General features: G+C 27.6%; 2 protein-coding genes across 2 annotated transcripts; both read left to right on the forward strand.

Annotated features, from left to right (window-relative positions):
* The first annotated feature begins 397 nt into the window (after positions 1–397).
* Positions 398–2141, forward strand: LOC114192604 (polygalacturonase-like). The gene is made up of 4 exons (XM_028082381.1): positions 398–559; positions 697–1005; positions 1112–1630; positions 1750–2141. The coding sequence occupies exons 1-4, from the start codon at positions 440–442 to the stop codon at positions 1984–1986; spliced, it is 1185 nt and encodes a 394-aa protein (XP_027938182.1). The 5' UTR covers positions 398–439; the 3' UTR covers positions 1987–2141.
* A 4390-nt stretch (positions 2142–6531) lies between these two features.
* LOC114192616 (polygalacturonase-like) lies at positions 6532–8242 on the forward strand. The gene is made up of 4 exons (XM_028082396.1): positions 6532–6683; positions 6822–7130; positions 7237–7755; positions 7875–8242. The coding sequence occupies exons 1-4, from the start codon at positions 6564–6566 to the stop codon at positions 8109–8111; spliced, it is 1185 nt and encodes a 394-aa protein (XP_027938197.1). The 5' UTR covers positions 6532–6563; the 3' UTR covers positions 8112–8242.
* The last annotated feature ends 16054 nt before the right edge of the window (positions 8243–24296 follow it).

The raw sequence follows: 24296 nt of genomic DNA on the forward strand, positions 1-24296 counted from the left end.
GATGCAGTAACCATCATCTTTGTCATTATTAAGTGTTTGTTTTTCCTAAATACTAAATTAATATTTTTAAGTAAAAATATTATTAAAGTTTTAATTCTTTTTGTGTAAAATAAAATAAGTGTTAGGAATTCTATTCTTGTAACTAAACTATGCCATGAAATTAAAACAGTTGACTCAATCAAAAAAAATATTAAAATTAAATTAACAATAGGGTGATAATTCGTGACGTAGAGTTAATAGCAAATAAGTAAGTCCTAAATTTATACTAACAACTAAAAAAAGAAGATACACATGTGGATGATAATTTGCATTAGAATTGCTTATAATGTTAATGGTCTTTAATCCTTGCTAGGTCACTATAAATAAAATTGTGTAGTTTGAAAATTAAATCACTCAACACAAGTGAAAGTGTGAAACAATAAAAAACAAGAAAAAAAATATGAAGTTCTCTGTGATCATATTATTTTTATCTTTTTCTGTAATTAATTTTGTTTTAGTTCAATCAGCGACTTTTGAAATATCAAAATTTGGAGGAAAACCAAATACAAATATAGCTAAGGTATGTTCTTTTATATGCAACAAAAAATATATGATATTGTATTGATGAAAAAAAATACACATTTGATCGTAAATTTATATATTTTTTTATTCCTGTTACAATATTTTTCAATAATGTACTATATTCATAATCACAAGGCTTTAACAAGTGTTTGGGCTGAAGCATGTGCATCCACATCTGCTGTCAAAATTGTGATTCCAAGTGGAACATATCAAATGACCCATGTAGATGTAAAAGGTCCTTGCAAGGCTCCTATTGAAATTCAACTTGATGGCACAATTAAAGCACCTCCAAAGCCAGAGGATGTTGGCGGTGATCAATTGCTCAGGATTGGCTATGTGAACGCCTTAACCATATCTGGTAAAGGAGTTATTGATGGTCAAGGTTCATATGCTTGGAAACAAAATGATTGTTCAAAGAACACTAAGTGCAAACTGCTTGGCATGGTAAATAAATATTTTTGTAAAAATTCAAATAAAATATAACTACTTGTGTATTTATCAAAATTATATTTCATTCACTTTTTTTAATTCTTTTATCAAATTTCAACAGAATTTGGGTTTCAATTTCATCAATAATTCAATAATTCGTGGAATTACAACCAAGGATAGCAAACACTTTCACGTAAATGTTTTGGGTTGCAACAATTTCACATTTGATGGATTTAAAGTAAGTACTCCAGGCGATAGTGCCAACACTGATGGCATCCACATTGGAAGATCCACCGGTGTGAATGTTCTTAATACAGACATTGCCACCGGAGATGATTGTGTCTCATTAGGTGATGGTAGCAGACAAGTACTTGTCCAAAATGTGAAATGTGGACCTGGTCATGGTATTAGTATTGGAAGCCTTGGCAAATACAAGGAAGAAGAGTCTGTTGATGGTATCACAGTTAAGGGTTGCACTTTGAAAGGAACTACCAATGGAGTGAGGATTAAGACTTGGCCTAATGAGCCAGGAACAATTACAGTTACTAACATGAAATTTGAAGATATTACCATGGATAATGTTATGAACCCTATCATCATAGACCAAGAGTATTGCCCATGGAACCAATGCTCCAAACAGGTATTTAGTTCCTTATTATCTATTGCATTGCCATTATTATTTTAGTAACAAAATATTTCGTGCACCAAGATGACTTAAAATCCTAATCTATCCCATCTCTTATTGTTGTGATGGTTCAGAATCCATCGAAAATAAAGATAAGCAAAGTTATCATCAAGAATATCAAGGGAACTTCAGGAACCAAAGAAGGAATTATCCTTGCTTGTAGTAGTGGTGTACCCTGTGAGGGTGTAGAGATATCTAATGTTGATCTCACATTCAAAGGAGCTCCAGTAATAGCTACGTGTTCTAATGTCAAGCCAAAAATAACAGGAAAGGCTCCTGCCTGCACAGCTCCAAGTACTAAAAAAGAATAATTCAAATTTGTTTAGACAATATAAACGTATAATTTTTTTTGCTAGAAGAGTGAAGAGTCAATTATACTAGTAGTTATAATTGTAATTCCTTGTTAAATAAACACTTGAAACAAATTCAAGTAAATCGATAATCATGTATATAATATTTTTGAATAATAGAGTGTTTTAATTATTTGACTATAACATGTCAAATAAAGATTTTTTAAGTTGTTTGTAGTATTGAAAAGTTTATGAAATGATAAAATTCATCTAAGTCAAGAAAATATTTATTTCTTCAAGTGATTTAGATTAATTTTCTTTAATATATGTGATCAAAATATGAAGAAACGATGATTTTTTTAAAGACTATATTAAAGCTAATTTGATGGGTTTAGAATTTTGTTGATAGGTTAACTCAAGTTATTACTACTTTTTAATTTCAATTTTTTTATAATAATATTATTCATGGATTTTAATTTGTGAAATAAAGTATTTAAAATAAACAGTAGAAAAATTATAGTTTGTTTTTTCAAAATACTTTCATTAAAATCAGCATATAACACTTATATATAATTTGTTTGTACAATTGTGTCAAACGTCTTTATCAAAGTTGCATGTTGTAGTTAATGTATACAATATACTTATTATTTTTTGTCTTGCTAAGAAGGGTTTAATAAATTTATTGGAAGTCCACTTAGGAAATTCGATAATTCTGGCACCTCTTAGAATGGGCATTGGTTGGGGTTCATGAACCCTATATTTTCTTAATGCACCCCTATAGACATGATAAAATTACTGTTTTACCCTTTTCCTTTTCAACTTCTGTGCCTAACTCCTTCCCTGTACAGCCTGTGTAAGCAACTCATAATCTTTCACTTTCATTTCCTTCCTCTCAACGACTTCGTTTCAGAATATGTAATCCGAAAGATTTACGAATTATAAAGTTCAAAGTTAAAATTGAAAAAACATTATTTTTATTTATTTCGTTGAAGGTAAAATTAGTATTTTAGGGACTATGGAAGTGCCCCAATGACCCTTAGAATTTCGTTCACTTCTTAATTGAATAATACAAATCTAATTCTACTAACAACTTACTGTATCATATGTAGTGTATAAAATTTTAAATTTCTGTGTATAACATTACTTATTAACTATTAATTTCAGGACTTTGTTAATTTTTAATATTACTTTTATTTCTCTTTTAGCAAATAAATAATATATGTAATAGTTTTTGTTTAATTATTTTCTCTTAAATGTTTATGTTGTAAACACTAAATGGTGCCAACAATTGTATTCTTATCAAAACTTAAATATTTTGGGACTAAACTTTTCATAAAAATGTTTGAGAGTGAGGTATTATATTGATAATAGTAGAAATTAGACGTATAATGTTTGAATAGTAGTCTATTTACAAATGGCCATGAAGTCAATAAATAAAAAAAATATATATATACTGAAACAATTTGAATATTAAAAATGTGTGTTGAAGTTTGGTGTCAGTCATGTAAATAGATTATTATATAATTTGTTATGATTTTATAATTTATTGTTCAGACATATTAGAAGTTATAATACAATGTTTATTTGAGTATAATGTATTAAATTATGTTATATTTTATAATTTAAATATTTTATTATTTCCTGAAAATATCAAGTGATCAATTATTTTAAAAAAATAAAAAAAATGTTAGAAACTTAAAAAAATTACAAATAAAAATTAGAAAAAAATAATACATCTTTATCATTTTCTAGAAAGAGATAAGAGAAGCGATGAAAATCTCTTCACTATAATTACGAATAGACGGATGAGAATTGAAATTTATTATTACAAAAGTAATTAGTTAAATGTAAAAAAATCGCCTACATATAAATGAATTGAAGAAGCTAGAAAAAAGTTTTAATGGTGTGAGATGGGTGGAGAAATCGTATACAAAACTAAAAAATAAAAATAATATCGATAAGGAGATTATAAAAATAAAAAAAGTATTATTGTTAAAATTTTATTTCGTGAATCATGATAATTAAGTAAGGAAATTAAATATCTATGATCTTATTTTGTGATTGTTTCTTATATTAAGGTGATAATATAACTTGTTTTATTTATTTCGTGAGATGTCCTCGGTCAAAGAGGCTACAAAAATACTTCGACATAAGAATATTTATAACAATATGTAGAGGAGATTCTCCTTGAGATTCTCCTTTTTGTGTCCACATTTTAAAATATCAATTTTATCTTTTAAATATAATAATTTTTAAAATTTTTAAAAATTAACTGTTACTTTTATAAGCTTTTTATAAAATTGGTTATCTCTGTTTATTCTCTTATTCTTTATTTATCAATGATTATTTTTTCATCTATTTTGATATATTTCACTTTATTTTTAATAAATATAATTTTAATTTATATATTAACTTAATAATATTACAATATTATCACCTACTAATATAATATCATGCATATTTAAAAAATTTATATACATAAATACGATAACGCTTGTATTTATGTTAGTATTAATAAATGAATATATTGTGAACAATAACTATATAGAGTACCTGAACCTGTTTCTTAGGCCTAAGGTATGTAAGGTTTATCTTATTTTAAGGTTTCATAACATGTTTAATTCGTTATTATTTGCCATAATTTATGTTTAAAGTGATGTTTTATACATGCATGCTTGAGGACATATTTTCCTGTGCTGTCGTGTTGGCCGAAACGTCCTCCTCTTTGGTCCTCTAGTACAATAACTATACTTATTTTATTTAAAAATGAACATGATTTTGTGGGAGGTTTCTAACCCATGTAGTTTAATCATTTCTATTTATTATACATGTATAATATTCTTTTTTTCTTTGGTTGCTTAAATAAGTATTTTCTTCTTGTCATTATTTTTATTTTCATTTTCATACTTTCGTATAAAAATAATAATTATTAAATACTAAGTTTTCATGATATTTTTTATAACAAATATTCAAACTTTTATAAAAGTAGAGAATTGTAATTGGAGGTTTGATATTGGAGACTATTTCATCATACAAAGGTAGTCTAAGATACTCAATCTAGCTTGAGTGAAATTCAATGAGAAAGAAATTTAGTTTATGTTAGAAGCTTTATCTTGAGTAATCATTTGGAACTTAAAGTAGGGATGATAATATGGATTGTCATATTCCATTTCGACTAATCTAATGAAAAACAAGCTAGATTAACCTATTCTCGTAAATTATTTTCTTTAACTTGTATCACAATGTTTGACCGGATTTACATACAGACTCACATAAGGAATTAACTTTTTGAATATTTCTTTCTCTGTTATAATATGTAAAATATTATTATTTAAGATTTTAATAACTTTACTTTTATTTAATTAAATTACTATAAATAATAAATTTTATAGCTTATTTCTTAAAATATATAATATTCATAATTTTATAATTTATAATTATTAAGTACATAATTTTTAAAAGTTTCATCGTAAATCCATATGATTAAAACAACAACGAAAATTTCAAGTAATCAAAGCTATCCACTATCATTGTTCAATTGATATGTCGTTTGTATATAATTTGTATACATTTATCACACGTTAACTTGTTTTATAGGATACATATTTTGAAAAAGTTCGTTCAAATGTTTTTTCTTATTGTCATGGGTCTCACGTCAAAATCAAATATCGTAAAAATCATTGAATACCAAAATCAAACCACTAAAATTATATTATAGTTAAGTTTTCCATTTTATATCAGTCATTGTTTAATTAACATTTTTTCTTTTTCAATTTTGAGATGCTGTTACAAAATAAGCAAACTAAAACAACAATTTTGTAAATTTTTATAGTCAGACTTATCCAAATATATGTTATAGATATATATTACATATGATAAAATTTTAATACATAACGTATAATCATAAATTTAATTTGAATTTATTTAATTCTGGTTGTTTTAGAATAATGAATATATATATTTATAACTATATTTATAATGTTATATATATATATATATATATATATATATATTAAATTATTTCTATAATGATATATTTATGGGTATTATATTTTAATTTTTTTAATATTTTATTATTTAAAAGGTTAAAGTTTTATAATAATGTAATTAAATTAATAATTATAATAATGAATTTATTAATTTTAATATAATAATTTTTTTTTATAATATTGAATACTAAAATGAATATTTTAAAGTTAAATATATTATTAAAGTTTTAAAATAATTTTGCCTAAAAAAAATGTTAGGAATTCAATTCTTGTAACTAAACTATGCCATAAAATTAAAACACTTGACTCAATCAAAACATATTATTAAAACTAAATATTTTTTTCAACATAGCTCACTTATAGGGAAAACATAACAATAGGTGATAATTCGTGATGTAAAGTTAATAGTAAATAAGTGGCATCCTAAATATATACTAACAATTAAAAAAAGAGGATACACATGTGGATGATAATTTGCATTAGAGTTGCTTATAATATCAATGGTCTTTAATCCTTGCTAGGTCACTATAAGTAAAGCCGTGTAATTTGAAAATTAAATCACTCAACACAAGTGAAAGTGTTAAACAATAAAAAACAAGAAAAAAAAATATGAAGGTCTCTGTGATCATATTATTTTTATCTTTTACTATAATTAATGTTGTTTTAGTTCACTCAGCGACTCTTGAAATATCAAAATTTGGAGGAAAACCGAATACAAATATAGCTAAGGTATGTTCTTTTATATTGAACAAAAAATATATGATATTGTATTGATGAAAAAAAAAATACACATTTGATCGTAAATCATAGATTTTTTTATTACTGTTACAATGTTTTTCAATAACGTACTATTTTCATAATCACAAGGCTTTAACAAGTGCTTGGGCTGAAGCATGTGCATCCACATCTGCTGTCAAAATTGTGATTCCAAGTGGAACATATCAAATGACCCATGTAGATGTAAAAGGTCCTTGCAAGGCTCCTATTGAAATTCAACTTGATGGCACAATTAAAGCACCTCCAAAGCCAGAGGATGTTGGCGGTGATCAATTGCTCAGGATTGGCTATGTGAACGCCTTAACCATATCTGGTAAAGGAGTTATTGATGGTCAAGGTTCATATGCTTGGAAACAAAATGATTGTTCAAAGAACACTAAGTGCAAACTGCTTGGCATGGTAAATAAATATTTTTGTCAAAATTCAAATAAAATATAACAACTTGTGTATTTATCAAAATTATATTTCATTCTCTTTTTTTAATTCTTTTATCAAATGTCAACAGAATTTGGGTTTCAATTTCATCAATAATTCAATAATTCGTGGAATTACAACCAAGGATAGCAAACACTTTCACGTAAATGTTTTGGGCTGCAACAATTTCACATTTGATGGATTTAAAGTAAGTACTCCAGGTGATAGTGCCAACACTGATGGCATCCACATTGGAAGATCCACCGGTGTGAATGTTCTAAATACAGACATTGCCACTGGAGATGATTGTGTCTCACTAGGTGATGGTAGCAGACAAGTACTTGTCCAAAATGTGAAATGTGGACCTGGTCATGGTATTAGTATTGGAAGTCTTGGCAAATACAAGGAAGAAGAGTCTGTTGATGGTATCACAGTTAAGGGTTGCACTTTGAAAGGAACTACCAATGGAGTGAGGATTAAGACTTGGCCTAATGAGCCAGGAACAATTACAGTTACTAACATGAGATTTGAAGATATTACCATGGATAATGTTATGAACCCTGTCATCATAGACCAAGAGTATTGCCCATGGAACCAATGCTCCAAACAGGTATTTAGTTTCTTATTATCTATTGCATTGCCATTATTATTTTAGTAGCAAAATATTTCATGCACCTAGATGACTTAAAATCCTAATTTATCCTATCTCTTATTGTTGTGATGGTTCAGAATCCATCGAAAATAAAGATAAGCAAAGTTATCATCAAGGATATCAAGGGAACTTCAGGAACCAAAGAAGGAATTATTCTTGCTTGTAGTAGTGGTGTACCCTGTGAGGGAGTAGAGATATCTAATGTTGATCTCACATTCAAAGGAGCTCCGGTAATAGCTACGTGTTCTAATGTCAAGCCAAAAATAACAGGAAAGGCGCCTGCCTGTACAGCTCCAAATACTAAAAAAGAATAATTCAAATTTGTTTACGTTCTCTTTTTTTTTTTTTTCTAAAAGAGTAAAAAGTCAATTATAGTTGTAGTTATAACTATAATTCCTTGTTAAATAAACACTTGAAACAAATTCAAGTGAAACGACAATCTTGTATATAAACATTTTGGAATAATAGTGTTTTAATTTTTTGTCTATAACATGTCGAATAAAGATTTTATAAGTTATTTGTAGTATTAAAAAGTTTATGAATTGATAAAATTCGTGTAAGTCAAACGACAATCATGTATATTTATTTCTTCAAGTGATTTAGAATGATTTTCCTTAATCTTTGTAATTAAAATATGATGTAACAATTATTTTTTAATGTGTATTTTAAAGCTAATTTATGGGTTCACTGATTGATATGTTAACTCAAGTTACTACTAACTTTTTATTTCAAATTTTTTTTTATAAATAATAATAATAATAATAATAATAATATTAACATAAGTCTTCTTTTATAAATTTTGAGAAGGATCGACTCGGGTCAAAGTGTAGGATGGGCTAGTCAAAGTTGAATGTCAAGATCGGTTGAACCAGGTCGAAGGTCAAGATGAGTTGGTCTGGACTAAAGCTTGGACAAGCTGTTAAGACTTTGACAAGTGTACCAAGTCGCGCAAGTAGTAATCCGTAAGACCGGGATATCGTTTTCCAAGAGACTCGTGTATACTAAATAATTGCGTAATTAATGACTAATTTAAACTAAAGAATAAATCCATAATTTGGATTTTTGTGTGCAAGAAAGTAAATATTTCATAAACAAGTAAAATTGAACTTGGATATTTGAAGACTCTAGAAAATGGTAAAGACTAGAAATGCAATGGATTGATATTATTGGAGTTAGACTTCACCTACTTCACTCTCATGTATATTACACAATAAAACTATTCTCCATTAATTACTAATGTCAACCCACAAATCTACTGAAACCCTAATCCCTTAGTTGAATGAGCCTAGGTTTCCTTATTTAGAGCCAATTCCTTGAATCCCTAAATAAACAAACCCGCTTTACAAATTAGGGTTTAAGACAACTAATGGGTCAAGTTTCATTCCTAAATACAAGTTCCATTAGGTATCTTGTTACAATTCTAGGTTTCAAGAGATATTTTCCAATACCTAATGACCCAAATATCATGCAATGAATAGTCAAAACAAAGCAAACTTTAAGCACATAAACAAAGATACTAGCAATCAATGGAAGAAACATTTATATATTCAAATCATTCAAAAATACATGAAAGTTCAGTGGCTACATATAACCCCAACAAAAATGGGTTTAGCTCTCCATTGTCATGGAGAGCTCAAGCTTACAAAATGGAAATGGAAGAGGGAGGAGATACAAAGAGAAAGAAAGGGTAGTTCCCACTAGCCCTAGCAAACCTGCAAGTGCTCCAAAACGCGTTGCTCGAGCTCCAAAATGTCCAAGATCCGTTTCCCTTCGCGAAAACAGAAGAAAAATGGTCAACTTGCCACATCAGCGAGACTGGTGCCTGGCAGAAGCTTCTCACCGCCAGGTGCCAGCTGCAAAATAGTGGCCAAAGTTTTCATCTACCGCCCGACGGTGTCCAGGTTCCGCCAGGCGGTGAGGGGCAGTGGCACCTGGCTGGCACTTGTCTAGCCCTTGGCGCTGGCAGCCTCTTTCGCGTAGCGCTGGCTTTGTGTCGCCAGGCGCTTCTTGTTGACATTTTTGCACTTCTCCTTTTTCCGGGTTACTCATTTGTCTGGATTTTTGGAACAAAGCTTCCAATCTATAAATAGACACAAAAAATGAGGATTAGTGGTATATTTAGATAAATGTAGCCCAAAATGTATTTATTTACAAAAGTAAGGTAAAATTGAGGATTAAGTAGGTTAAAAGCTTTGGAAGAGATGATTTTGCTAATAAAATATAGCTTGGATAATGGTAAAAATTAACATTATCACAAGCCGATTCAGGTCGAAGGTCGACACAAACTTCGACCGAACTCGATCGATCGTCAATACAGGTTACCTTGTGCCAAAGGTCAAAATGGTATATTTTTAAAAAATAATAATATTTTTTCATGTTTAAAAAGAAAGTTCATGGGCTAGTCTTGACCCGCATGACTTTTATAGACATTGCGAACATTTTGGCCCTTTTGACAATTTGAACATTTTTGGTCCCACCCCACATGGGTCAGGGCCAAGTCCTGTAAAATGGGTCCCAAATTGACAACTTTACACTTAACAACCATATCACCAAATTAGCAGTAAAATTAAACAACAAAAACTCAAGTAAAAAATCTTCATTTATTGAGTACTCAATTACCATAAAATTTTATTAGAAATGACATCAATTATGATTTAAAACTTAAAATTAAGCCTAAGGTAAATACTTCTCAAAATAATATATATTCATTTCCTAGTCACTTGCATGTAAAGGCTAATGAAAAATCATCCTTAATTTAATTATCTCTCCTTATCAACAAAATTATAATTATAAAACAAGTATCATAAAAGTACACCCAAAAATTTCTCATTCTCTTCAATAATCGTGAGAAGAAAAGGACATTAAAAACATGTGAATCTATAATTTTCTTTTTGCATTCTTATTTTTCCTCTTCTTTTCATCAATTATTTTCAACGTACTTCTTTAAAAACTTGAGTAACTTTATCCCTAAAAGGGAAACTTTTTCTTTAGAAGAAATCAACGATTTTGGTATTCCAACTATTATTCTCTTCCCTGCTAATTATCAAACAATCGTCCTTAAAATTTTGTGACATTTCTCCCAATGGTCTCTCTTTAAGTGAAATCATTGTATGAAACACGTTTTTGTTTCAAGTAAAGTACACATCTTTTGTGATTCTTAATCCCAAATTTACCTTTTCAAACGTTGATCATTATTATGAAAGTGAAGAACAAAGTAGGTGAAAAATATAGGAAGAAGATTGTGGATGGTGCTTTAAATAGTATTTTTAACTTATAATTTTTTTTTCTCTTAAAAATACTTCAAAAGTAGTTTTTCCAAAATCTATTACTTTTATCTAAAAAATTGTGGTGTAATTATCTCAATATATTTAACCTAAATTTGAATGTTTTTTTTTTCTGTATCTCGTGGACCCCACAATTTTTAAAAAATTTAATACAAAAAAATATTACTAATAACTAAAACATGTAAATTAAAGTGGAAAATATATGAAAGTAATTCTTAATAGTTGAATAGTTTATATAATACTTTATTTGTTATGAAATTATAAATTAAATAAACATGATGTAAAAAAAAATAGATGGTTTAAGATATTTGTTACTATTTTTGTTTAAATATTTTTTATTTAACAATTCATAGTTATATCTTTAAAATGTTTTTTTTTTTAATTTCTTTTGTTTCAAATTCTGAATATCAACGATGAGTCATTATTTTTGGGCCAAACAAGTCATTATTAATTGGGGCTTTTAAATGGAATGTCATCTAGACCCACAAAATTAACTTAATTGAAGGGCAGTTTCTTTATACACCTCCATATGTTTCTTCGTCTGTCCATAGAAATAAACTTTTTATTTTGCCTTTCTTAGGCAATTCTTAAAATTTTCGGATTTTTAATCAAAAATCGAAAATAATTTTTAGATTATACAATTTAGAAGTAAGAAACAACTTTCAGGAGTTAGAGAGAGAATTAAGATAAAAGTATATTTTTTTATTATATAATTTGGAAACATTTGACTTCTAATTATATGATTTGAAAGTCATTTTTATTTTTTACATTGTGTAATCTGAAAGTTTTATTTTCTGGAAAAAAATAGTTTTCAGATTATGCATTTTGAAAGTCATTTTTGACTTTCATATTGCATATTCTAAAATGGAAAATTTGAAAATTTTATTTATATTAATGTGTGTGCAGGAATATATGGAGATGTAGAATGAAGCCGCCGGTTGAAGGTATAAATATATTAATAAAAATGCCAAATGTTGATAAAAAAAAAAAAACCAGACATGTAATTATGCATTTTTCATATATTTATGGATCTGATTTAAGAGATATATTTTTACCTGTGATTGTAGTGACAAGTCTCTTGGGAGACATTGTGCTTGAAATCCGGATCTAGTATTATGGTTTTATCAATCATATAATTAAGCAACAGAAACATCTTGTTGCTTAGCAAATCATCGTATGAATAAAATAAAGATCAATGAAGTGCACGTGTTTTGTCAACTTAAAGTATTCATCATTATCTTCTTATAAGATTTTTATTTTTTGCTTCATTTTCATTTCTGATTTGTTGTGTTGCACTCCTACTGTTCTTGGGTTTGTTGTTTTCATAAAACATGTCATCAAACTTTATACCCATTAAATGTAAGGTTGAATTCTTTATTTATTTATATATTTTTTCAAAAGTTGTCATTAGTTAGTTATCATTAAAATAATGCATTTTTAAACACGTTTTATTTCTTATTAATATTTAAAATAGATACTTATCTATTTAAATATTGCTATAAATTTGTAAAATATTGAACCTAATTTAAATTAAAAAGAATCTAAACTATAAATGACTTTGCTTTATCATTAATATATGTGTTAAGTGAAAGAAGTTTAGGTCTCTTAAATATGTGACATGTATTGGTTTCTTTGTCAATATTCATGTACATAAAAAAGATAAAAAAAACGTTGGTGAGAGGTTAGTGTTTACATCTTGAAATATTGTTTTGGACTTTAAGTTTAATTTGATTTTATAAAATTGAATTATAATGTGAAGTTCGCACCAATTTATATAGTATGTGAGACTTCTAACACATCTTCCTCACGTTAAAGTATAAACATCTCGAGCAATAGCACAACTTGGACAAAGTAAAAAAAAATTAGAGATGTCAAATTATATTTTTTATATATAAATTATTTTTTCTAATTAAATAAAAAAATTCTTAATTTTCTCTACCAAAAGTTGTTAATCACTACAACGACCAATTTAGATATTAATTTACAAAATAAAAAATTGGTTACTAAACTTGTCACTATTATGAATAAACAATTATAATTGATCTCTAAATTGGTCACTAATTAATTAGAGACTACTTTAAAAATCAATTACTTTGGTAGCATTTGGTAGCAAAAACCTTTGTAGTTAATGTTTGGTGACCAATTTACTTTGGTACCTAAAACCTTATTAGTTAAATTTATAATTTTTTAGTGACCAATTATAATTTTATATTCATAATAGTGACTATCTTAGTAACCAATAATTTTTTATTTGGCTTAATTATGTTTTAAGTTCCTGATAAATTGGAGAATTTTCAATTGAGTCCTGGTTAAATTTGTGTGATTTATTGAGTACTCAATAAATTTAATTTTTTCAACTGAGGCTCTCCACTATTAATTTTCTGTTTAACGCAGTGATGTGTATGTTAATTTTTCTGTTAGTTATTATCTTATCATGTCATTTGGTTGAGCTGTTATCATATGTCATTTTAATATTTTAAAATTGTATAATTTATTAATTTATGATTTTATAATTTTTAAATTTTTAAATTTTATTGTTTTAATTCAAAATTGTATAATGATAATATTATAAAATAATAAAATAATAAAACGACATGTGAACAAATGAACAAGGTGACTCGACAAGATAATAATCATGTTAACCACTTAACAGCCACATCAATCAGTTAACAGAAAAATTTAAGAGCGAAGACTCAAATAAAACAAAAAATGAAATTGATTGAGTACTTAATCTACCATAAAAATTTATCATGGACTCAATTAAAAGTTCCTAACTTTATGAGGGACTTAAAACATACTTAAGCCTTCTTTTTGTGCTAACTTCTATTATGTATATATTTTTTTCCGGTAAAGATTATACATTGCACATGTTTATCACAAGTTTTGTTTTTGCATTGTTTGGTGGAGAAAAAGTTTGAAATGATCACAACTTTTGTTGTAGGCCACTAGTGAAGATGTGTTGAACTACAAAGTTGTTGGAATAATGATAGTGGGCTTGATGTAATTCCATGAGTCTCTTGGAAAGACTTTATGGTGATATTTTTGTTGTGTATGTAATGAAATAAGGATTCAAGTAAAGTTGTATCCTGACACTGTAACGAATCAGTCAGACTCACGTATAGTAGACTGGTTCATGTGATGAGAGTAGCAGGAGGTCCTAGTCTTTGGCAGGATAATGGCCCTAGATGATCATGGACTAACCTTGTGTGTGCTAGGTTGAAATCCATTGCAATGGCTCTGCAGAGAAGTAGAGCAATCAATGAATCCGATCTCATTACATATATCTGGATAATTGGGTTAGAGGGTCTTTTATTGTCTTTTATCACATGTTTCATATGCTTATTGAATTGCCTATTTATAATTTGCTTGCTTATTTATCAAAATTATTTTTTTTAACTTACCCTTTCTCTTTGTGTCTATTTCTTGTTTGGTTTTTCCTTTTTGCAATGATCACCAATATTGGTGTGAGTAGATTGGAAACTTCTGGTGATCGTGCGAATGGTGGAGATGGTGTTGTTTAGCTTAGGCATATTTGTTATCGCTCTTTTGAGTCCTTTTGGAACTATTTATCTTGTAATTCCTCGCTCCGTTAAGCATTCCTTTTGCCAAAGACATGTTTATGGCATTGTTTTGTGTCTGTGATCTTTTCTTCCTAGTATATTTTTGGATAACTTAAATTCTCGTAGACTTTATGCCGCGTATTTTATTATAATAAATGATGTCTTATTTATTATGAATTATCTATTAAATGGGATGCGGTATATAACATCTTCAAAATTATCAACAAAAAGAACTACCTCTAAAAGAATTATTTTCTTAGATGAATGAGTACATTTAATTCTCTTACACTATATTGTGGCAATTTAAGTTTTATATAAGTTTTTTCTAGAAAAAGTGTTTGGAGAGAGTAATGGCAACGTCAATAAATGATGAAATAGCAAGCTGTTTATTAGCAATGTTTTTTCTTTCTTCTTTTTACTGTATTCACTATAGCTGTCTTTGATCGGCAATGTTCTGGATTTGTGTGTATTCCACTTTCCCTTCATTCTTCTCCCTTGCTGCACTTTTTGTTGGGTATGTTTGTACATCACGAGTAATAATATTAAACACTTCAACTTCAATGAACAGACATTAATTTTGACTGGCTTTCCCTTTCGGTGAACTTTCATTCCACGTATACCGTTGGACACTTTCGTGGGGGCAAACATAATTTTCATTCCCATTATAACTTGTGATTGATCAAGAGGGAAATAATCATTATGCCATTTATAAAGTGCATAGTAAGAACTTTTCACTTTATTATAAACAGCCTTCATATACCAATCATGTACATAATTTTTACTACTTTTTAATCTAATGGAACGATTTGCATTTTTTTATTATTAAAGTTCTTAAGTTTGTGGGCGTTATTAGATTTAGAATATCACTTGCATATGGGTTGTTTTAAAAAATATTACTAATGTTAGGAAATTCAAACTCGGTTGAAGTTACACAATTCGTTAAAAAAGGATAAGATGAATAATATATAAAATAAAAGATTTAATTATAGTTTTTCTCAAAAATAATGACAGCCAAAAATTGTTAGACACGTCTCTTTAGTTAACATTGTTGGTTTTGGATGACGTTTCTATGCATTACTGAAATATGTGGATGAATTTTATATAAAATTTGGAAGGAAGACAAATTCTAATTTTGCATATAAATATATAAGTTAAAAGGATATTTTATCTTAAAATTATTATTTGATAAGTGCAAGTTACCAAAATTATATGATTATATTTTTTTATATATTTTATTCAAATGATAATTTAAACAATTATTATTTGATAAGTGCAAGTTACCAAAATTATATGATATATTTTTTATATATTTTATTCAAATGGTAATTTAAACACTTAGTTTGAAATACTGATAAAAAATTATTAATAATTAAAATAGTTTAAAAAAATTATTGTTAATTTCTAAAGTAATTAAAATAGTTTTTATTATAAATCGATCATTTACCTAAATTTTAATTACTAAAAGAATTTGTTTGTAGATTGATTCCAATTACAAAATTGGTATAATATAATTTTTATTACTAAAATTTATTATTAATTAAGAATTTTATTGAATGTGGAAGTAAATATATATATATATATATATGTATATATATATATATATATATATATATATATATATATATAATTGTAGAATAAAGAATAAAATAAAAAGATAATTGATATCGAAAAGGAGAAATGGAAAAAAATATTGAAAAAAAAATGTTGAAGATTTTCGAATAAAAATATAATATATTTGAAGCTTCTAAAATCAAATTAAAATAAAATAATATATTATATATCACCTAAGACTATTGTCGAAACACGTGCACGAACATTCTCCAGAAGTTGCGCGAGATGTGATAGAATCTAAACAAACCCCTTAATGTTTGTGTTATGTACCGTTAAAAGTTTATTATTTTCAGTTATAATTTTTTTTCCGGTACATCAAATACATGTCAGACATTATTTCAGGATTTTGTTCTATGGCTCATATCTTTCCGCTCCCGTCCAATTCGTTATACTCATAATTTAAATTTAACATTTCAAAATTTCTATTTAATTATTTAATTTATGAATTGTATGTCGGCTTATACGGGTACTGGGGTTTACTTTATATTGGATCAAATTATTTTATAAAAATATTTTAATTTTAATTTTAAATAAATATAATAAATATATCAAATCTTTAATAAACAAAAAGCTATTACTTTTCATATTTTAATATTAAATTATAACAGAAAAAATTGTTATATAAAAAATGAAATTTAAAATATAATTATAGATCTATAAATATTAAAACATTATTTTCAGATATGTAAGATGATTAAATATCTATTATTGTAATCTTCGATGATAATTAAGATGATTTTTGTTTGCTCGAATTTATTCAAATCTTCCTTGTAGGGGAGATAGGTTCCTTCATGAATTAAGTAAATTAAATAAGGGTTAAATATTTTCTAGTCCTTCAATTTTTAGTAAAAATTGAAATTAATTTCTTTTTGAAGATTTGAAGCAATTTAGTTCCTTATTTTTAGAAATGTGCGATTTAGTTTTTTAAACCAATTTTTTAAGTTTATTTTATGTTTTAAACGCATTTCTCAGCTAACATTGAAGTGAACATATGTCAAACGAGGTAAAAAACTAAAATATTATAATAAAATGTGTTTGAATCTCAACTAACATTGAAACGAACATGTGTCAAACGGTATAGACAAACTAGAATATTATAATGAAATGTGTTTAAAACGTCAAATAAACTTAAAAAAATTTGGTTTAAAGAACTAAATCCACACGTTTCTAAAGACAAATGATTAAATTGGTAAGATTTTCAAGAGGAACTAATTCTAATTTTAAGTTTCTAAAGACAAATGATTAAATTGGTAAGATTTTCAAGAGGAACTAATTCTAATTTTAAGTGAAACCTGAATGAGAAAAGAAAACATATTTAACCCTTAAATAAATGGAAAAAAATAAGTATAAAAGTGTCTGAAATGCTTCATCCCGTATACAAGAACAGAACAGGAAGAAACTCTACAAAACTTAAAATATTGACTAGATATTTTACCTCATATTTAACTTCACTTTTACCTTGCATGTAAAAAAAAATTGTTAATAGAGAGAAAATTAATTGAAGAAAATCGTAATCATACCCAAATGTTCATTGATCTAAAATTACAAAAGCAGAAGTGAAAAAAAGAAAAAGTGGATTATGCAGAACAACCATGGTAAAAATCACCATCAGATCCATCATTGGGCATTATTAAAAACTAAGAACACTAATCACTTAAAGTGACAACACCTCTCACTATATTAGCAAGGGACTAAATATTTACATTGCTCACACTATATTACGAAGAGGGACTACGTCCTTAACGTGTAAATAATGCATGGTTCACACAAAACTAAATAACTTTATACATGTATGTTAATTAATAATCAAGTACATACTTAAGGCTTAATTAATATCGTTAAGTATATTTAAAGGTTCATTCGCAATCTTGCCAGCAAATAAGCATTGTGACACAGCGTCGAAGGATGTAGAACCTGGCTCTGTGCTCGCTGGTGAGTCTACTGCATCTTCTTCCGAAGGATTTGAAGGGTACGCAAATGTTTTTGGTTTTGCTGAAGCTGTTGTTGTCTTCTTTCTTCATCACTCTTGCTATAGCTTCTGATGTTTTTTTTTTTGTTGCTGCTGTTTCTCAGGTTGATACAGCTTCTGCTACTAGTTCAGTCATATATGGTAACTGCTACGTAAAAGACTGATATATAAACAAGTTACGTACGTTGCAAAGTCAGAGAAGAAAGAACATAAATATATGAGCATGATAAAGATTTCTGAAAGGGGATTGAACAAGAAGGTGGTAAGAGACTAGAGATGGAGTTTTTCCAACTAGTTTTGGTGAATGATGTCAAGGTATGTATGTATGTATATGTATCTATATATATATGTGGGGATTTAGATATACGTCTGGTTTTGGTTCTGGAAAGTTTAGGGGAAAGAAATGCTATTTGCTTCACTCTGTGTTTTGCATAACGAATAACAATTCAACATTTATATATATGAATATCACATACATAAAGGAGTTAATGATAGCAGAAAACTACTGACACTTTACAAGTGTTGATTTTTGTGAAATATCTTGCACAGTTATATGAATCTATTCCCTGTTTGGTTGAATTGACATACGATATTATTTCAGTAGCTATCATCAAAATCACTTTCTTTATAGATCTTTAGCTAGAATTATTGACAGGTTAAACTTTATCACTTTGCTTTCTTCTTATTATATTTCCAATGTGTTTTTGTAAAGGCAATATGTTTGCGTTGTCTTCTGCAATATTTGAGGTTCAAATAATCAAATCATGTAACAACTGAATAATTACATATTACTCTCTTGATTTCATAATAATTCAAAAAAAAAATTCAAAATAAGAATTATTTTAACCTTTGAATGTTACTACTTAATTATATTTTATTAATTTTAATAACAAACAGAACGGTAAATCTATTATATCGATGATAATATTAGTTTAGTAAAATTATCATTTTTTTCATCCATGCGTAAAACAACACTATATATATATTTATTATCACACTTACAAAGTACAGATATGTACTTGCTGTAAAAATTGAAAATGACTAGAGGTTTGGAAAGAATGGTAAATATGAAATATGAAGACAAGCATGAAAAGTTAAGTGAAAAGACCCTAAATAAAAATATATAAATCAATGGCTGTTGTAAAGTCAAATTACTAGAAGTAACGTTAATGCAAAGTTTTGTCTTGATTAAAGTTTTAATTGAGGTTTTCGCAACGTGTTGCACTTAATATTTGCAAATTCTTGGGTAAAAACCTGTAGATAAATCATCAATATTTATTGTACTGATAAACATTGACTAAAGACATTTAGGATGATGATAAGTAAGTCTAGAGAGTGGAAATTATTACACAAACTGAGTTTTGTAAAAAACAAAAGAGCTAATAGTATAAAAAACTCCAAACATGCAAGTTTCTATTTTTAACAAGATATTTTGTGAATCGGAGTTCGTTTTGAGAGAAAAAATAAATCAACCAATTTAATTTAATTAATTTTTATAGTTAATATCCCACAAATTTATAGTTCAAAATATAAATTATTTAATCTAATCTATTCAATGACCTCTTATTCGTGTTTCTTACAAAAAAAATATTCCATGTAAACCATGAAAAATCAATATATAATACATAAATACATCATAAATGATTAGCTTTTTGAAATTTTATATTCCTAATCTCCATTTCTAACAATTTTCATTTTTGAAACTTTTCCATCCATGTTCCATAACAAATAAAAGTTAAGATCATTTAAAGTTTTTTAGTGCCAAATTTTGAATTTTATATATCTGTGACCAATATCTTATCTCATATGTGAATACTCTACATTTGATTACAACTTAATAAAAATTATCATAAAAAAATTTGAGTTAAAATTCATTTTCTAGCTATTTTTAGTAATTTTATAAAATTAGAGTCATAAACTAAATACACAAAATTTAGGATACACAAGTTAGTGAGTGAAAACACTAATCTTAATAAGAAATGTAATTTGAGAGAATGAAAGTTTGAGTTCAAATGAGTACTATAACGACAAGATGAAATGAAATTGGTTGAAGAACTTGTTTCTACAAGTTTGATGTTGTCGTTACACTTTAGTGGAGATTTCACATAAAAAAGAAAAAGAAAAGTGAAAACATTGACACTATTTCTGAAATTTTAAGAAGTTGATTCACCTCACACTCCTCAAACATTAATTCACAATTTAACTTCGAATCATCCAAAATGTTCCGACGTTATTTAACGTCTGTAAGTCCTAACACCAATGCTAAATTGTAAATTAACATCTATTAGAAACATGTTTGATATCAATTTGAATGAAATATCTACAAAAGTTTTATCACACATTTTTAACGTTGAATTTCGCTGAAGTTTTGTCAAATTAGTGATGGTGAAAGCTCCTTTTGAGTTGTAGTATCTACTACAAAATACCACCAAAAAACAGAAAACATTGTTTTAATTTATTTCCTGGTAGTTAAATATGTCCATATTATTTTTATATCATATATAAAAATATTATTAATGATAACGTTGTTCTTGTTAAGTGCGTATTTTTTGTTCCATTGGTGTCAAAACATCACCCGCCTTTCTCTTAGTATGTTTTCCACAAGTTCGGTCAAATCAATCATTCCATTTTGGGTGTGGTTATATTCTTATGGGAGGATCTGGGAATTAATAAATTAATGTTAATTATTTTTCTGGTTTAACCCATTTGATTAAGTCATAGCAATCTCGTACTTTAAGAAAATAAACTAAGAATATCTTTTTCATTTGCGAAACAAGTTCGTCATCAAATAATTTGTAATAGGCATTCAATACTTTTTTTATGAGTATCTATCATAAGTTTAAAAATACAAACAAAGATTTAAGTATATATAAAAAAATTCATCGAATAACAAGAGTGGAAGCTTTGGATCCTGATATTCAATTTGAGGAAAAATAATGACAATTTAAGAAAAAATATTGACCTTACACAAAAAAGAAGAAGTGCAAAGTTATGAAATTGATTATACGGTTGATTATTTATCAATGTGGGTTGTACAAAGAAAAGAAAAAAATTACCTACACCGTGGCGATTCTCAAATATCCCCAAGTAGGATTCAAAACTTACTACAGTTAATGCCCAACCGCTCTACTAATAAATTAAAATTATCAATAAAAATTGTCACATAAATAATAGTAGATACCAAAGACTTTTCAACAGGACCAGTGGTTTCTTAACAAGTGATCAGGGATCTCTCGGCAGAAACTATGGACCTCTCAACAGAGAGCAGAGACCTCTCAGTAGAGAGCAGAGACCTCTCAACAAGTGATCTGGGATCTATGAACAAATGACTAATGACCTCTCAGTAGAGAGCTGCGTATTACTTTTCGTATAAGTTTTTAAAATTTACTAATCAATCTTTTTTTTATCATCCAACTGGTATGTACCTTTTATGTACCACGAATTTGATTATAAGTTAGAAAAATTAACCCTTATTGCTTGCACTAGGTGAATGACTTGAAGAAAAAGATAAGCACCACAAGAAAGAAAAGGATAATAAGCGGGGCACCTCCATAATTCACTCTATGGGTTGATTTTAGTTACTTGTAATTAAATATAGGCCAAACCAGATATACAAATAAGTGGGACACATTGAACAAATATGTGGTAGTTGCTTGTTATTTTTCGTACAATTTTTTAAAATTTACTAATCAATCTTTTTTTTTATTATCTAAATGAATGTATTTCTTATGTACCAAAAATTTGATTACAAGTCACTAAAATCAACCCTTATTTCTTACACGAGGTGAAAGGCTTGAAGAAATAAATAGGACAAACCAGATAGTCAAATATTTGAGTCATAATAAATAAATAATTGTGGAGCTGCTTATTATTTCTCGTACAATTTTTTAAATTTACTAATCCATCTTCTTTTTTATCATCCAACTAGTATGTACCTCTTATGTACCACGAATTTGATTATAAGTTAGAAAAATCAACCCATATTGCTTGCACTAGGTGGCTGGCTTGAAGAAAAAAATAGGCAACACAAGATAGAAAAATAAGTGGGGCACCTCCATAATGCACTCTATGGGTTGATTTTAGTGACTTGTAATTAAATATAGGCTAAAATAGATATGCAAAGAAGTGGGGCACAATGAACAAATATTTGGAGCTGCTTGTTACTTTCCATACAATTTTTTAAAATTTACTGATCAATCTTTTTTTTCATTTCTAAAGGGAATGATTTCTTATGTAAAAAAAATATGATTACAAGTCACTAAAATCAACCATTTTCTTCCATTAGGTGGCTGACTTGAACAATCAAATAGGACAAACCATAAAGGTAAATATTTGGGGCATAATAAATAAATAAGTGTGGAGCTGTGTATTACTTTTTGTACAATTTTTTAAAATTTACTAATCAATCTTTTTTATCATCTAACTGGTATGTACCTCTTATGTATTATAAGTTAGAAAAATTTCACTAAGTGGCTGGCTTGAAGAAAAAAATAGGCACCATAAGATAGGAAAATAAGTGGGGCACCTTCATAATGCACTTTATGGGTTGATTTTAGTGACTTGTAATCAAATATAGGACAAACTAGATATGCAAATAAGTAGGGCACAATGAACAAATATGTGGGAGCTACTTGTTACTTTTTGTTTAATTTTTTAAAATTTACTAATCAATCTTTTTTTTATCTTCTAAAGGGATGTATTTCTTATGTACCACAAATTTAATTACAAATCAGTAAAATCAAGACTTATTTCTTGCACTAGGTGGCTGACTTGAATAAAGAAATAGGAGAAACCAGGTAGGCAAATATTTAGAGCATAATAAATAAATAAGAGTGGAGCTACGTATTACTTTTCATACAATTCTTAAAAATTTACTAATCAATCCTTTTTTTTTATCATCCAACTAGTATGTACCTCTGATGTACCACGAATTTGATTATAAGTTAGAAAAATCAACTTTTATTGCTTACACTAGGTGTGCCTTGAAGAAAAAAATAGGCACCACAAGATAGGAAAGGAAAATAATTGGGGCACCTCCATAGTGCACTCTATGGGTTGATTTTAGTGACTTGTAATCAAATATAGGCCTAACTAGATATACAAATAAGTGGGGCACAATGAACAAATATGTGGTAGGTGTTTATTACTTCTCGTACAACTTTTTAAAATTTACTAATCAATCTTTTTTTTACTATCTAAAGGGATGTATTTCTTATGTACCAAAAATTTGATTACAAGTTACTAAAATCAAACCTTATTCCTTACGCTAGGTGGCTGGCTTGAAGAAATAAATAGGACAAACTAGGTAGTCAAATATTTGTGCCATAATAAATAAATAAGTGTGGAACTGCGTATTACTTTTAGTACAATGTTTTAAAATATACTAATCAATCTTTTTTTTTATCATCCACCTGATATGTACCTCTTATGTACCACAAATTTAATTATAAGTTAGAAAAATTAAGCTTGCACTAGGTGGCTGGCTTGAAGAAGAAAATAGAGACCGCAAGATAGGAAAATAAGTGGGACACCTCCATAATGCACTAGGTTGATTTTAGTGAATTGTAATCAAATATAGGCCAAAATAGATATGCAAAGAACTGGGACACAATGAACAAATATGTGGGAGCTACTTATTACTTTCCTTACAATTTTTTAAAATTTACTAATCAATTTGTTTTTTTATCATCTAAAGGGAAATATTTCTTATGTACCACAAATTTGATTACAAGTCACTAAAATCAACCCTTATTTCTTGCACTAGGTGGCTTGAAGAAATAAATAGGACAAACCAGATAGGCAAATATTTGGGACATAATAAATGAATAAATGTGGAGCTGCATAGTAGTTTTCTTACCATTTTTTAAATTTACTAATCAATCTTTTTTTTTATCATCTAACTGGTATGTACCTCTAATACACCACGAATTTGATTATAAGTTAGAAAAATAATCTTTTATTGCTTGCACTAGGAAAATAAGAGGGGCATCTCCATAATGCACTTTATGGGTTGATTTTAGTAACTTGTAATCAAATATAGGCCAAACTAGATATGCAAATAAGTGGGACACAATG

Source organism: Vigna unguiculata, chromosome 7 (assembly GCF_004118075.2).
Source record: "Vigna unguiculata cultivar IT97K-499-35 chromosome 7, ASM411807v1, whole genome shotgun sequence".
NCBI classification, from domain to species: domain Eukaryota; kingdom Viridiplantae; phylum Streptophyta; class Magnoliopsida; order Fabales; family Fabaceae; genus Vigna; species Vigna unguiculata.